General features: G+C 39.5%; 1 protein-coding gene across 2 annotated transcripts in view; it reads right to left on the bottom strand.

Moving 5' to 3' along the window:
* Positions 1-1104: 1104 nt before the first annotated feature.
* The window catches only part of acanb (aggrecan b), a 19612-nt gene continuing 4146 nt past the window's right edge, over positions 1105-16570 (bottom strand). For both annotated transcript variants that reach the window (XM_005731467.2, XM_005731468.2), the window contains exons 2-18: positions 14911-14989; positions 13476-13859; positions 13143-13317; positions 12356-12483; positions 11934-12227; positions 10942-11139; positions 10629-10803; positions 10289-10416; positions 9865-10158; positions 9210-9311; positions 8923-9027; positions 7318-8526; positions 6886-7044; positions 6118-6200; positions 5786-5930; positions 4771-4953; positions 1105-3356 (exon numbers count right to left, since the gene is read on the bottom strand). In XM_005731467.2, coding sequence (XP_005731524.1) covers positions 3268-3356; positions 4771-4953; positions 5786-5930; positions 6118-6200; positions 6886-7044; positions 7318-8526; positions 8923-9027; positions 9210-9311; positions 9865-10158; positions 10289-10416; positions 10629-10803; positions 10942-11139; positions 11934-12227; positions 12356-12483; positions 13143-13317; positions 13476-13859; positions 14911-14983 — 3924 coding nt within the window. In that variant the 5' untranslated portion in view covers positions 14984-14989 and the 3' untranslated portion in view covers positions 1105-3267. The remainder of the gene's footprint in view (positions 3357-4770; positions 4954-5785; positions 5931-6117; positions 6201-6885; positions 7045-7317; positions 8527-8922; positions 9028-9209; positions 9312-9864; positions 10159-10288; positions 10417-10628; positions 10804-10941; positions 11140-11933; positions 12228-12355; positions 12484-13142; positions 13318-13475; positions 13860-14910; positions 14990-16570) is intronic.

The raw sequence follows: 16570 nt of genomic DNA, 5'->3' as shown, positions 1-16570 counted from the left end.
CCTGGTTCCTCAACACCTGATGCGGACCTTGTTGATCCGGGCGACATCCGAGCCGGCATGCCTTCATATTTATCTGTGTCGCTCATGTCTGCGGTAGGCTTGCTTCGATAGGCAGGAATCGAACTTGTGATCCTCTGTTCCAAAGGCATGTAGTCTAACCACTACGCTATCCAGCTGCTGTATATATATATATATGTGTGTGTATATATATGTGTGTGTATATATGTGTGTGTATATATATATGTCTATCTATCAAAAAATACGGAAAGTGTGAAAGGCAATGAGTGGTTCTTAGTTATGTTTCAATATTTTGGATATCCTTTAATATTGTGTGATTTGCAACTCTGAAACACCTTCTATGATTTGTTCATTGAATTTCCTGTTTGTTGTAGATTGCAAACAACCACTAAGAAGTCTGCTCACTAGGTACTGATTCAGTTTCACTTTACTCTTCAAACGGGAGAGTTGAAATAGGTTCCTGAGCCGTACAAAACAGGCACCTTATGTAAAGCTAACATGCGCCACTCTGTCTGGGCACTATGTGCTTTTAGATGAGTGGAGTCAAACATGTCGCTACGCCCTCCTGCATGTGGGTGGGAACAGACGTTCTAGTGACTATGCTGCCACTGGATTTTAGAAACACATCCTATTTACCTGAGTGGACACATACAGATTTCATGCCTGCACAGGTTGGAACATACACCTCAGATCACTGCACACATATGTGTCGTGTAACCACGAAGGCAGACTCACCACACGGATGTGTATACATGCCTGAAATATACACACAGCTACACTGCCTGGTAGAAATACACAGAGCAGATCTGCTTGCTGTGACTACAGTGATGAAGGTAGCTGCTGTAGTGGCCGATGAAGGAGCTATTTATCGTGTGCTTTTTTTCACAGTGTATTTCCACAGGAAGGTAAAAACAAACTGTATGCCAGGTTGTGCCTCTGGCTCCAGAGACTTTACCTCAAATTCGACCACTTAAGGGAAAGATGCTTCCATAAAAACGACCAAAAAAAAACAAAAAACAAAATTTCAAACAGAAAATGTTGATGTCTCTTGAATCGTTAAGAATAGGACAAAAATTCCAGGAGACAGATGATTCCAAGTTTTATTCAGTACAGCACATTACGGTATACTGTATGTTCACATCAGAAGTTGGGATCTGAACAGTTACAGCAGAATTTACGTCTATGTGATCATTTTGCTTTATTTCTTAAGATATTTTAGTTGTTGGAAGAACCAGTAGTTCACAAACACTGAAACAGACTCACTCTTCAGGTTGAGCTTTGCACATATTATGTACAGTACTGCAGTACAGAGGGAGCATCAATGGATTTCATTCATATAATTGAATGTTATTAAAAAAAAAACTAAAAATGTGTAAGCGTTTGCTTTGTGAGTTCCATGATCTACTTTTGTATGCCTGTCCATGAGCGACTAAGAGGTTTCAGTGTTTGTGAGCTGGTCTGTAAAAGGTCACATATGCGCTAAAATAACTGCAATGTCTCAGAGGTGAAGCAAATCTTGACCTTCACAGGTCATGGTCAACATTTCAGAATCGTTTCATCCACCCCAAAACGAACCCTACATGTCATTATTTTTCCTAATTTCTTCTGCTTCTAATTTATTCTTTTTAAGAATGTCTGTCGATAATACCCTGTTACTTGACACACAGCCAGAAACCTCCACAAAATAAACAAACCAAAGAAAAAAACCCAGCCTGTTTCTTCCTCTGTACTGGTGGCTGTCAAACGCCCATGTGTTTGGTGATGCATATGTGTAACTTTCCAGTTAACTAACTAACAACCTGACAAAAAAGTAGATGATGAATAAATCAAAACAATTAAACTGCGTGCGCGTTGTAAGTTATGACAGATCCTGCTGTTCAGAGAATTCTGCTGAGAATATTTACAGTAAGAAATATATATTTTTTAAAAACAACAGAAGTTACGGACTGCCTTTAAGAAATCTACCCAACTGTAAAGACAACGAGAGCATCTTTTCCACCAGCAGATGGCAGGTCACACTGTTTTTGAGGTGACTTTTTTTTTCTTTTTTTTTAAATTTAAGGCGCACTGGATTCAAATGATAAGCAAAGAAATGAGCAAAAACTTCCAAAGTGCATGAGTGCCTGCTGTTTCAGTCCAGGATTGTTGCACTTCAATCATGAACTTTCTCGTTACCAAATACAACAGCACATTCATTTCAGTATATCTGAAGCTGTGGTGATGTGTTAGCACTGAGGAGGTTGTGACAAAATCATTTAAGGCTTGAAAGATGATTTCAAATTATGGCAGCACTGGATGGATGACAAACTATAGTCAAACTGAATTTAAACTAAAATGAAAGAATTTTTTTTTATTGTTAATTGGTTTTGTTTGTTTGTTTTGATTTTAAAATGTTTTAAAAAAAATATTAGTGTGGAAAAAATGAGACAAGAGTTAGCTGGTGTGATAATCCTGACTTTTTTTGGGGGGGGGGTGGAACCTTTGTTGGCTTCTAAAGAAGGTGTTTTCCAGTTTGAGAACCACAGGTCTACAGGATTAAAGAATTGAGTTCTTTTGTACCAATGTGTTGCCAAGACTTTACTTATATTTAAGAAAAAAAAATTCTAATTTTCAAAGCCTCCTCAATTCAGATGAAATGACTTTACTGCATTCTGAACAGCTGTCACAACCAGATGATTTTATCATCACTCTGCTGGTATATGTAGATTGAAAGAAAAAAAAAAGGTTTGTTTCAGTTCTCAGAATCACTCAGATTCGGTCTTTAGATCCAAAGACAAAAAAAGAAAGAAAAAGGAAAGAAACACAGATCTTGGAAAACACTTACCCTATACTAGCAATGAATCTGACTTCAGAGAGTCAACCACATGGTTGGGCTGTTTTGGACTTCGCATGTTATTCTTCAGCCTCTCTTGACTGACGGACAGTTTCATCTGACTGACCTTGTCTGCAGTGCTGGCAGCACATTGCAGAAAATATTTTGCGTTAAGATTTTTTTTTAAAATACCGGATAATAGCTATAAATTAAATGTTATAAATACAAAGAAAAGTGCCTTAAGAAGTTGACGAGTGACTGTTAAAGACCCAAAACATCAGTTAGTTACACTATCAGTCTAAATGTGCTTCAGTTGGTGGATATCCATGGTAGGGGAGGGCATGTTATCTTTTTGGTCAGGCATTTGCATTGGTGTCCATGCTTCTTTACACGAGGGGTCCTTTGTGGCTCTCTGTTGTATGTCCTTTCAGTGCTGCTCAGGGCAGTTTCTGCTCCCACGGGGTGCTCACTCCTTTACTTCTTCTCCTGAGGGATCTTTTGTTTAGCCTGTTATGGCTGGCACCAGCTGAGCAGAAGAAAAGGTACACATGCTCATCATATAAATGTGAGCTGCCAGAAGACTTTAAGAATTATCGTGCAGTCAGTGGTGTGGTTAAGGAATGCATTTCAGAAAATCTTTATTGGTGTAATGGTAGAGTGTCAGTGTTACTGGAGGTACACTTTTTGTGCACAAAACATTACTCCTGCCTCACTCGAAATATACATTCTCTGTTTGCCTTGGTTTTGCATTCCTAGTTAAAACACTAGGAACACCCAGAGCTAGAGGTTTAATTCAGTTTGATTCCATATCTCATTCCATGCATCTGTAAACATGATAGCTCAAAAAGTTTTGAATGAATTTGTTGGTAGGGGTGTAGAGTGGGGTCATGTTAACAATATGTTAAAATTTGTCTTACGTCCAACAAGGTTTTCAAGGTCAGTTTAGTGTTTTTTTTTTTGGTTGAAATGGACAATCAGCCCTGTAACTTAAAAAATATGATTCTTACAAGGGTGGTGTGTATTGTCTACATTTAGAAAGTACTGCATAAAGATTTAAAATACAGATTTCAGGCTATGCTTCATGCAAGAGATTAATTAATATCTTGGCACAGATGCATATTAGATTTTGAAGCCGGCTTTAAAAAACAATCACTTCCCATAAATCCACATGTTCAAATGCAACCATTAATCCAAAAATAAACTTGCTAACACCCTGATACAAAAGCGATTTTGGTGACTGTAGCTAATTAACAACTCACACTTTTAAACTGTGTTTAGTGTAAGGGCTGTCACGGCACAAATTCCAATTGTAGTAACTGACCTTGGTCTTTCCACAGTGATTGCACTGTTGGGGAATTATAGTTACACATATCTAACTAATAATATGTTTTTCTGTGTAGCTGTACAATTTAAGTATTGAAAGTTGTCAAAATTAAGTATTTTATTACTGGATACAGTAACTAACTAGCAGGCATGTGTGTTAGTCTGATGCACCCATAGTCTGGGATTGCAATTTTCTAACTAAACTTGCCATCGCTTGCTTTTTATTTAGACTTCAACCATTTTTTTGGTGGTCTTTTAATTATTTTGTATAATTATATGTTTCAAGAAAAACAAGTGACTCTGGCCTATCCTTAAGAGCTGCATCACTTCCATTATCACTTTGCTGCCATAGCCAGAGCAGCTTCCTGAAACGGTGCCATAACTATTTAACACACAACTACAAATTCAGCCAGATCCAGAGAACTGTAAAGGTTCCTTGTTCAATTGTCTTCAATCAGGGGTCTTACAAAAAACTAATTTTCATTTTATTATAATGCATTGTTTTATGATGTTTAGGCCTTTGTCTTTTTTATGTTAGTCTGCCAGGTTTGTTTTTCTTTTTGTGACTGTAAGGCCCAACTCTTTTAGGTTCAAGTTAGAAACGGATGATAAATCACCTTCTGTACATTCCACTTGCGGCTCTGTCCATTGTCCGTCATCCATACAGCGTATGACAGGCAGGTGGCGCTGTTTGTAGCCTGCGTCACACTGGTAGCGGACTATAGAGTTGACAGGGCTGCGTGGCGTGATGTTGCCCATCGGCTGGGCATGTTCCACCTCAGGGGGAGGGCCACACATGACTGACAGAGATAAATAAACAATGAAAACAAAAACAATATTTCAATGAGCTGACAATTTAAAATGAAGTCTGGTGTTATCATAGTGTAATCGAGGCTCCTGGTTCACTCTAAAACATGGCTAACATGACTGATTACGGATGACAATCGAGAACAGTTCTTGTATACACAATTGGTTCCCAGTAGTCTAATTCCTTGGAATCGCTTGCGTGCCTGCCTACAGATCCCGCTTATTGAGTCCACTTGCACTTGCACTTGCTCATTTGATTTTGTGTGCCTGAGGTAGTGGTGCAGTCTCCAACGTGGATACTTTTATTTTTATTGCACAAAATGACAAGAGTGAGATGGTAAAGTGGAGACTGCTTTCAGGACAGAAACAACTGCATTATGCTGCTAACACAACTTCAGCTTTTCATATTCGCTTTGTTGTGTCAGTTTTGTGTTTGTATCTAAATGCTAAGAAAAAGATTGTGTGTGTGTCCTCATTGGAGTAGAGATTTGTGCTGGTGTGTTGGACCATAGCCTCAGCTTTATATTGTTAAATGGTAATTGTGAGACAGTGTGTTTCGGGTCATTTTACGGAGAAACGTATGAGGAATTGCTTTCTCCTTGGACTCCTGCATTATTTTTAAGAAAAAGTTATATCAATAATGGAATCAGATTCACTAAATACTTATCAATTCCCATCCCCATCAAGAGTTTTGTGCTTGCAATGTTTTTCAGTTATGATTTCTGTGCTATGATTGGCCGAAATAAAGCTACCTCACTGACATTACCTCTAAAAACAGAAAGCTAAACGTTTTAGTAATCGAGATGTTTAATCAAGTAAACTGACCGGGTCCAGTCTTGCAGGTGAAGGGAAGGTAGTAGTTGCAGGGCACGTCATTCCACTGTCCACCCTCATGCCAGATCATAACCACACAATCTTCTCCAGAGTCAAAGTAGTTATCTGGTTGGTTGGGCCTCCAGTTCTCAAAGGTCTAAAAGGATTACAGAACAATATTTTGCCAATACAAAACTTTAAAATTAAGTAAAAAGTAAGAATTCTCTAACTATACAAAATCTCCATAAAATTCATAAAAAATATATATGATTGAGAAAGATCAGGTTTGTCCAGAAGGTGCTATGGCTTCCTGAGTACACAACTGAATCTCTAACCAAACTCACCAGGGGACTCCCGTCTGTCCAGTGGAACTCATTCTGCATATCTTTGTCACTGAGTCCAATCCACTGGTATTCCTCACCGTTAGCTGTTGGGAAGTGACAACGTCAATTTAGCCTTTCAAACAAATATGACTTAACCTTCCCATGTTTTATGTCGATAGCCCTTTGATGTGATGTGATGCAGTGGTTTACCACTTTTGGCTCACAGCAAATACAGTCCTGTGAAAACGTATTTGGATACTTGATATTTATATCACAAATGCACTTGAGCATCAGGGCACAAATTAAATCATTTGTACTTTTTCTTTACTTCTTACTTGCTCTGCAGCACTTTGTTCTACTATACTTCAATGTGCTATGCAAATAAATTAACTTGACTTGATTTCAGGATTTTCTGGTAGACAGCAGAATTAATCAATAATGACAATCGTTCAGGCGATTGCAAATAAGTAAATAAGTCATGAAAGAATAAAGTTACGTTGAAACCAAGCACACCATTGTTTTTCTTGTGACATTACCAATAAGTTTGATGTGTCACATGGCCCTCTTCCTATTGAAAAAACAAAAGTTGTATCCAAGATGGCCGCCTTCTAAATGGCTACCATGGTCACCACCCATCTTGAGGAGTTTGCCCCCTCACATATACTAATGTGCCACAAACAGGACTTTAATATCACCAACCATTCCCATGTTATTACGGTGTATCCATATAAATGGCCCACCCTGTATAATGTCGAGGGCTGGTCACTCATCTTTCCAACAGTTACTTACAGATGAGAAACTGCTGCTCCTCCTGGGAGCTGATGCTGACCAGGTGGGCATTGAGTTCCTGACAGTGTTTCTCAGCTTCAGCCCAAGTGTCTCTCCCTGTAAAGTGCCGGTAACAGCTGCCCATAAACTCCACCCAGTCATCGGGACAGTCCTGCACAGCTACACACATTTGGACAAAAAGCTTAAAAACAAATAAACAAATATACGTCTCACTAAAGATATCTGGCTTCTTCAACTTTTTCAGTTTTGCGTGCTGTTGTTCAGTGACTCAGATCCTAAGCTCCATGGGTTTGGATCACTGGTGTCTACATAAGTTTATAGCGAGGAACAATAGGCATTCATTTTAACATGAGTGATTATGCAGTCACTTTGCTTGATAAATAAGGTTCTTTCCCAAAATGTTGGCTATGTCAACAGACAAAAAGAACATACCTTTCTTCACTTCTGGCTCCTCCACAACAGCAGGAGTGACTAAAGACACAGATGGTACTGTGGTTGGGCTGATGTAGGGTGTGCTCCCCTCCTGCACTTTTTCCTCATGTCCCGATTGATCATAAGCTGAATAAATCTGCAGTTCCTCCAAATTCAGAGTGGTGCCACTTCCTGATGGCTGCAAGATTTGATCTAAAATTCTTTTCCCTGAACCACTTCCTTGCCCACTTATCTCCACCACACCCCTGCCCTGCTCAGGATGTTGTGCCAGTGTTGGTAGAGTCATTTCTACCATTTCATCATCTGTTAAGTAGATAACATCATCGTGATGCTGCAAAGAGTGTCCAGAGGCAGAGCCACTGCCAGAAAAACCAGATGGAAAACCACTGGAAAAGCCACTGTGAAACCCTGATCCAATGGGATATCCAGACAACTCTTTCTCCAGAGATGGTAGGACCGTCAAGTCAATGCGACCTGAAAACTCTTGGGAACCTGATGCAGACATACCTCCTGACCCAGATGCACTTGATTCCAAGATATCAAATCCTGCTCGGCCTAGTTCCTGCTCGGTGGCCTTTTGCTGGGTTTGTAAAACTTCCACCATCTTTCCATCTAACATGATTATTATGGAGTTTCCGCTGCTGCCACTGGTGTCCCCACTTCCACTGGGAGAATCTGATCCAGATGTAATAAAACCAGAGTATTCTTTGTCAAACCCCTCCCCAGATCCAGATACCGTGCCAGTTTCTCCAGATGCACTACCAAGATCTCCAGATGCACTTCCAGGATCTCCAGATGGACTACCAGGATCTCCAGAGGCACTTCCAAGATCTCCAGATGCACTTCCAAGATCTCCAGATGCACTTCCAAGATCTCCAGATGCACTACCCAGATATCCAGATGCACTACCAAGATCTCCAGACGCACTACCCAGATATCCAGATGCACTACCCAGATCTCCAGATGCACTACCAGGTTCTCCAGATGTGAAGATGTCAACACTTCCCCTTTCTGCCTCCTGTTGTTCTCCAGAGGTAGACTGGTCTCCAGAGAAGACATCACTGTCTCCGCTAAACTTGACTTCCACATCTGACCCAGATCCATCACCGCTGGAGGTGGAGGTGCCAGACTCTCCAGAGAAATCTCCATTGGCTGAATGTTCAGCTGAACCAGAGCCCGAAAAATCAACTGGTACCGGAATGGTTTTGACTGTGGGGAATCGTAAGAATCCAGACAAGAATCCAAGAATTAGTTTATTATAGCTTAGTGAGAAAAGTTACCTGTTGTGTTTAGTTTGACAAAACCTATTGTATTACTTTCTAATAAGAAATGTTTTATATAAGGCTTATACTCTAATGGCTTTAGAAGTGATTACTAGACAATTTAGTAACACATATATGTGACATTCAAGAAAAAAAAAACTAATATATTAATTGTTTGTATTTAAAAAACTCAAATAAGTATCTCAAACTCTTCACGACTTTAAAAGTGAGTCCTGGTATTAAATTATTACATCAAAATTTTGACACAAGACATTAATAGGTAGAATTAAACATTAAGTCAGTTGATTTAATTGATTGACAAAGTTGTTTATGGCTGTCTTACCTGTAGGAATAACTTTTTGAGGTGTGATGATGGTCTCATTGACAAAGTCAATATCAGTAATGTTTGTACTGGTTTCAGTTTCATTGTAGTCTACAGTAGTTGCAACTAAAAGCAAACAAAATAAGGTTTAAAATCAGAAATTTTTACCTGCATTCACAGTAGAAAGCAAGGCCATATTACATTTATTTTTGTGAGTTTTTGTTTTGTTTACCAAACATTACAACTGTAATAATAAGCCAAGAAAAGAGCAGGGATTTTAAAGTGCTATTTGCATGCATGTGTCTTACCAGTGCTATCAGTGATAGCTATTGTCTTGTTGATAACATCCTCAGTCACTGTGGTCAAATTTACACTGGTTTCATTGTTAACATAAACAACGGGAACTTCAGCTGAAAGAAACAAATTGCAGTGAGCAGATGAAGTTTTCTGGGATGGTTAAAACATGCAGATAAAACGTTGTATCAGTATCATTATAATAAAAATGTAAAACATCAAATATCAACATTGCAGACTATACAACAAGATCACATCTATATTGTTTCACGTGTTTACCTCTTTATCAATTATGTTTTACTTTTCCAATCTTTAAGGTATCCATCAACAACTGATCCCTACCTTAATTGATTCAAACCATGTATCTCTTACTTTTAAATAACTTCCCAGTGTATAATAGCACACATCAAGATTCACAGTGGCAATGTTCAGGGTTTATTGCCAACTCAACATCTGATTAACAATGCATCTTTCTATTCAAACGAGCCTCAGTGAAATCTGTCTTTCCATGCAATAAAAAAAGATTCTTCACCCTCAATAAACATGAAGCAATCATTCTGAGAAAAAATGCAACTGAAATATATAAAATCAATGGTTTATTTATGAAAATAATGAAATTAATGCTTTTTTTTTTGCACATAAATGAATCCACACTTAACCCATTCCTACCTCTAAAACAGTAGGCATCATATTGCAAGTCCTCACTGGGGAAGCCTGTCTGGTTGGGGTAGGTGTAGATGGTGTGGACTCCCACCTGGTTGCCTCCACAGTGAGACCTGGGGGTTGTGATAGGGAAGCGGACACTGCGGTCCATTAACCAGCCGGGACTGCACTGGTCAAGTCCTTGATTCCAGGCAGCATAGAGCTCCCCAGGAGTGGCCAGGGTGGCGTTAAGTTTCTCACAGTGATGCACAGCCTCCTCATAAGTGAATCTGCCATAGTCAGTGGTGAAGAAGACCACACCTAACAGAAAGTGCAAACAGGCAGAAGTGGTTAAACAGTCTGTTAGAACGATGTTACAGTTTTGTTTAGAGTGTTGTAGAGGACACAGAAGTGGAAGTTTGATGTCCTCAGAGTGATTAAAGCTCCTCACCTGTCAAACGTTCAACATAGCAGTATACATCATAGAGTTCAGTGGCTGGTCTCAGGCCATAGGATCTGACTCCTTTGAGGTCTAGAAGGTTACCAGCACAGTTTTCTCTGGGTGACACAATTGGATACCTGAGGAAGAAAGAGAGTGTAAGTGCAGTTTAATAAGGACATGGTTTGCTGTACAATAAAAATTATGATATGAAATATTTTTTTATTTCTTTTGATGTCACTATGAGGGCTGCAATCCAAAGTTCAAAGTAAAACATTTCAAACTAAAACTCACTGTACTGTATGACAAAGATAATGTATATTTTGATATATATCTATGCTACATGTCTCACCGGACAGTTTGGTCGCTTAACCAGCCGGCGTCACATTGATGTAGACCTTTCTCAAAGGCTGCCTGCAGCTGCTGAGGACTGGCAATGACTGCCCCAATGTTCTGGCAAGCCTGCTGAGCCTTCAAAAACGTTAGAGTATACCGACCGGTAATGGGTCGATAGTGGAACACCACACCTGGGACAAGATTACAGGATTACAGTGGCAACCTCACTTTTTTGTACTTGTATTGTAGTCCTCTGAAATTTCCTATTAAAATGTAGGGAAAAATGTTCCAGAGGATTCTGTTATTGATTATAACGTGTAAGTGCGTACCAGTCGGAGCCATAGGGGCATCTACATCTGTCATACTTGGAGGTATAGGTAGTGGAGGCAGAGTAACTACTTCCCCAGTTTTGGACTCTTCTTTTTCAGATGAAGGGATGATGCCCGGCACCTGAGCAGGAGGCGCCACGGTAACAATGTATGGGAATGGAGTGGTCTGCCCAGGCACGGCATCTTTGTCTTCATCGGCTAAGGAAATAAAATTGCATTACTGACAAATTATTATAGCCTTAGTAGTCAGCACATCTAGACATTTACACATCCAGTTAGAAAAACACCTCACATATTTATTAAATTTATAAGAGCAATATAGTCAAGTAAAAGAATAAGGGCAGGGAAATACTGATGTTCTCATAATTTGCATTTAAATAAGCAAACAGTGCTCTGTACTTGGAACTGTGTCTAAAACATAAAGGAGCTATTATAGAAGTATTTAAACATAAAATTTTGACAAAATTAGAATGAGCAGTGCCATTTTAAGTGCTAGTGATCACAACCTAAAGCAAGAGATGTGAAACCTGTTTCAAACCTAGGTATTAGGGTCTCTTTGCTGTTAGTGAATAGATTTAAACACCATAACTCTAAGGAAACCAATATAAAAGTAGCTTGATTGGCCACCTCTGCAAGTGCAACCCAAGAGCATACCATTTGATGGAAAGGTCGGTCTCCAAGTACCCAAAATACAATAATGGGATGTGCCTTTGACTTTCACATCCACTGACAGCGATAATACAAATGTGACCTGTTTTAGAGGCAAAGTTATTGAATTCCAAAAATAGCTCAACAGCTAAAGAAAAAAAAACAAAAAAAAACAAAATCATCCATGACCAGGCCTCTTGGAATTATGGGCTCTAGAGATTTGAATCAGACGTAGGGTTGTTTGGCCACAGTACAGGTTGATATGCTTGGAGCAGACCACAGACACCATTCAATGAAAAGAACATGATACCAGCGTAGGGTACTAGAGTTCCTAGAGCACTTGCCTTGGAAGCAAATGGCATCATGGCGATCGTCTGGATAGGGGTACCCAGTCTGGTTGGGGAACAGGTAGACGGTTCTCACTCCCAGGAGGCCCCCTCCGCACTGAGGCCTGGCGATGTTGATAGGGTATCGTACACTCCTGTCTGCCAGCCAGCCAGCATTACACACGTCCATACCATTCTTCCAGGCGAGGTAAAGCTCTCCTGTGGTGGCAAGTCTGGCACCAAGTTTAGCACACTGATCTTTTGCCTCGTAAAAGCTAAACTTCTCTACAGACATAGAGTAGAAGACTCTGCCTGGAAGCAAGGAGGGTAGAAGAAGAGAGGAAAGCACAGTGATGTGAACGGATGCAGCTATTTATGCTATGAGGTTTTCTGTGAATCATGGGGAGCTTTGAAAACTTGCCCTTGTTTGCTTAGCCTACCTGGCATCTTTTCAGCAAAACAATACACATCGTAGGTCTCGTTGACGTCTCTCACCCCATAGGTCCTGACACCAGGAAGTTCTCTCTTGTCTCCGTAGCAGGGTTCTCGTGGATGATGGATGGGGTACCTTGAGGAAAGAAAAGAAATAACTGAGAAACGTATTGCAGGTAAATATTCTAAGTGGTTTTGTCCCCAGCAAAGTAGATACTTTTTAAATTTAACTATCCATCCACATATTTCCTGCTTTCAGTTTTAAACTAAAAGACATTTGTGGTAGGTAAACTGGTGATTCTAAATTGACCGTAGTCATTGATGCCAAAACCTGTGTTGTTGAACTATAGAGCTGCCTGAGGCTAATTCCACCTCAAAGCAGCAAATCTTACAACATGTTCTGCTTTATCATCTCTGATTTGGATAAAAATGTTAAAGTCCAATATTTGAACATTTATGATGACTGCTATGGAATTTTACCTCCACATACAAAATACTTTTCTCGATTTCATTGCCTTATTTGCACATTGAAATCTTAGGCAATGGTTCAACATGACTTCTTCTGAAGCTGTTAAGGATAAAAGCATTAAACCTCTTACTGGACTTTTCTAACATCAAAGTGAATCAGGATTTATAATTTTGGACAGGTACAGGTACAGAGACAGAATCTCATCACGGACCTGCTCTATTTGTACTCTTGTACTCTCTCTGCATTGAGTGCTTGGCTATTCTTCAATCTTCTGCAACTGTGATAAGTATTTTCAACATTTGATGGTTAAAAAGGGTAAACACTACCTGACCGTCTGATCAGAAAGCCATCCAGCATCACACTGGTGGAATCCATCATCATATGCAGCCTGCAGTTGGGCTAGGGTAGCAATGGTGGCACTGTTCTGGATACAGGCTGCCTTGGCCTTCTCAAATGTCAAGGTGTAACGCGTGGAGATGGCACGGTAGTGGAACACAATACCTATGAGACACATAAAGTTAGCAGAGGGCAGTTCTCAGATAAAAACAAAGTGTATTGTTGGCAACTTTCACTTTGAGTGAAACAGGCACAAACAATGATTGGTTACTGCTTTACACCCTTTTAAAGTGAACAAAGATGTTAGTGGTTTCGTATCGTACCCTGAACTTGCATTTCCACAGTATCGTAGTTGTGCTCGATGCCATGTGTCACCTCACAGCGGTAGATGCCAGAATCTTTGGACCTAAGCTCTGTCATTTCCAGGGTGGCATCAGTGGGAAACAGCGGGTAGTTAGCCAACATCGCTCTGTCCAAATAATCTTGCTTGACCTCAACTTTGCCCTGCGATGCCACTAAGATGGTGTCGACTTTGTCCTTGGTGATGTAGGTCCATTTAATGCGGTGGGAGAGTGTGGCGACGGTCAGGGCTCCAGTGTCATTGAGGCTCTTATCCAAGAAGTAACATGGCACCTCCACCTTTCCCCCCAGGAGAGGACGAAGAGGCATCTCCACAGGGATGCTGACATGTAATGTGCTTTCAACATCTGGGATAAAGATAGGCACAATTGTTCGAGGTGCAATTTAATATACTGTGCAGAGATGCAGTCAGGTCAAGAAATCTGGGACCACAATAAACATCTGTTAAATTTCATGCAAAGTGTGAAATAGTAAGACAGATGAAGCAACAAGAGACATTTCAAAACATAAGACAACACAGACCACGAATCAATATTAACCAATTTGTGGCACTGACAAGGTTGAAACCTCACGAGAGCGTAATAATGATACTGCTTATTAAGGACCAGTGGGGAAAGGGGGTGAAGTGTCATCACAAATAGGTAAAGGTATCAGGAATCTAAAACAAAACTGAAGCTCTCTGTACCTTCCTCCTTGCTCATTATGTTAACCTGTAGTGTCATTGGAATGTTATGGTTGTGCTGCAAAGGTGATATGTGTTGGTAGGGAGGGCGGGGGGTGTGGAGGGGGAGAAAAGGGACTTGTAGGGTTTAGGTTTGGGGTAATGTTCTCGGGAAATATTGTATGTTTGTGGTGTGTCCCTTTGTTCTAAAAGCAAATCAATATTTCATTTTAAAAACTGAAGGTCTCTAAGGCGAACAGTACACGACACTCTCTGAAATCAAAAATGACCATCAGAAGATTAATATATCAAGGTTTTTAAAGATCGCAAAGTTGGTAGATAAGTACAACATGACTATAAATTAGCAAACGTCTTGCCCAAAGAAGGCTGACTAGTAGACTATCTGGTACAAAATAAATTATTTTCTTAGGGTGGGCAAAGACATACCAGTATTTAACAAAAAATATTATTTACTTTTTATTTTGGATTCAAATTTCAAATGTCTGGTCAAATACAACTGAACCCTAAACAGTGCAAATTGTCATGGACTTTCCTGCCATTCAACATTAACAGTCATAACTCTTAATATAACTGCTGGTAAAATGCTTCCCCCTGGTGGTGAAAGTTCTTCAGAGGGTATTTACAAAAAGTATCTTTAAGGGGTCAAAATTGGAAAAAAAAAAAAAAAAAAGTTTGTAAGAGGCATTAAGAGGAGCAATTAAATTTTGGCCACTTACTATCATGGTCTTCAGAAGATATTGTTGCCCAGATGAGTGGTAAGGACACACACAGCAGAAACAAGGGGGTCATCGTTACCTGAAGAACAGCCAACATTGTAATCGCATTTGTGTACATGCTCATAGCCTTTTTACAATTTTTGCATTATTTATTGTTCACAAGTCGGGTAAAACGGGATATAAAATGACACACACTTTTAAAATCTTATGACCAGAAATACATGTGAAGTGGTGACACAAGTGTTAGAGTGAATTGAGGATTTATTTATGCCTCTCTATGCCGCTGCGTTTCCCCCCCAGACTGTACACATATACTCCGTGTTATTCATTATATCCAGCACTTTTATTTATTGCATCAGCTAAAATGGAAATAGGCCATCATGAGTCTGCAGTATCACTTAGAAATGCTCACTGAGGAATGAAAGACCCTCTCTGTCTGGTCACATAAATGTGTTTAGAGCTAAAATAACTTCAGACAGCGAGTAGAAAGTATGAATCATTCATCTCAAAAGGTTCTTCATTTGTGAAAAAATGAATGTTGAATGAAGACTTTTCTTTCAGCAAAACTGTTATATTGTCTGCACTGTGCACGTGTCTGCCTGTAAATGTGTTTAGCGTGTGCCATCTGTAACTTTGAATCATGCCCAACAGTCCCTCAAATGGTCACTTAAGGCTGGCTCCCAATTGATCTCTGTGTTAAAATGAACAACTTTACAGCAGGAATACAGTTTGTAGCCATGTGTAGTTAAACTGTTTTGATCTCTGTCACTAAATCCTACTTTATGACCACAAGAGTGAATTCTATATAATTCAAATTGTATTAACTTTTACTTATCTATGGTCCACACACAAGGCACTTCAGGGACTGGCTGTTAGGCTAAAACACGCTAAACTGGACCTCTCAGCTTTGTTTGAACTGTTGCCTGTTGAAGTAAAGTTATTGTGTATACAGTACTTTTCTGTTGGTAAGCGCTGTTGCAATTGTTAGCCTCTGTTAGCTGTTGTTAAGCAGCATTATCGAAACGTTCTTTGAAGGGGATCAAACATTGTTGGACTGATACTTACTGAATAGGGTATCATGCACCAGTTATTTTGATAAATGACATCATATTATTATTTCACTCATAAGTGAGGGCTAATTAGCAGCAAAACACACAAGTCTACACAGTCTACAGATGTTTCCTGCCTTCCAAGCTAGCAGATAATTCAGTACCCATTTTTACTATTTAAATGCAGACATATCTGCCTCTAAAAATCAACATGAGGACGTGCAAAAAGCAAAACTCTCAGGCTTCAAAGCTGTACTCCCAAACCAAACTGTAACACCGCACTGGCCACAGTCTTCTTTTATAGACAGACTGACAGACATTTATGTTCTCCTCAGGGTGAATTGCGGCAACATTTTTGTTACACTGACTTGTTATGTAATTCAGTTAATTCAGGTCTAAATAAAAATGACACAGTACTCAGTTTCATGACTAAATAACTGCAAATGTAATTACAAATAGCCTCAGCCTTATTTTGTGCCTTTCACTGATTAGCAAATGCTAAATGACATAGTGCAAACTTTAATTTGAGGTCCAACTATATCAATAAATCACACAAACACAATAATATTTACTCCTGAAGTATCCAAATGCAGCTTCTCATATATATATAT

This window comes from Pundamilia nyererei, unplaced genomic scaffold (genome assembly GCF_000239375.1).
Source record: "Pundamilia nyererei isolate P.nyererei 1_Seehausen unplaced genomic scaffold, PunNye1.0 scaffold00043, whole genome shotgun sequence".
In the NCBI taxonomy this organism is placed as follows: Eukaryota; Metazoa; Chordata; class Actinopteri; order Cichliformes; family Cichlidae; genus Pundamilia; species Pundamilia nyererei.
The sequence above is the reverse complement of the archived record's forward strand: the minus strand, read 5'-3'. Positions and strand labels throughout refer to the sequence as shown.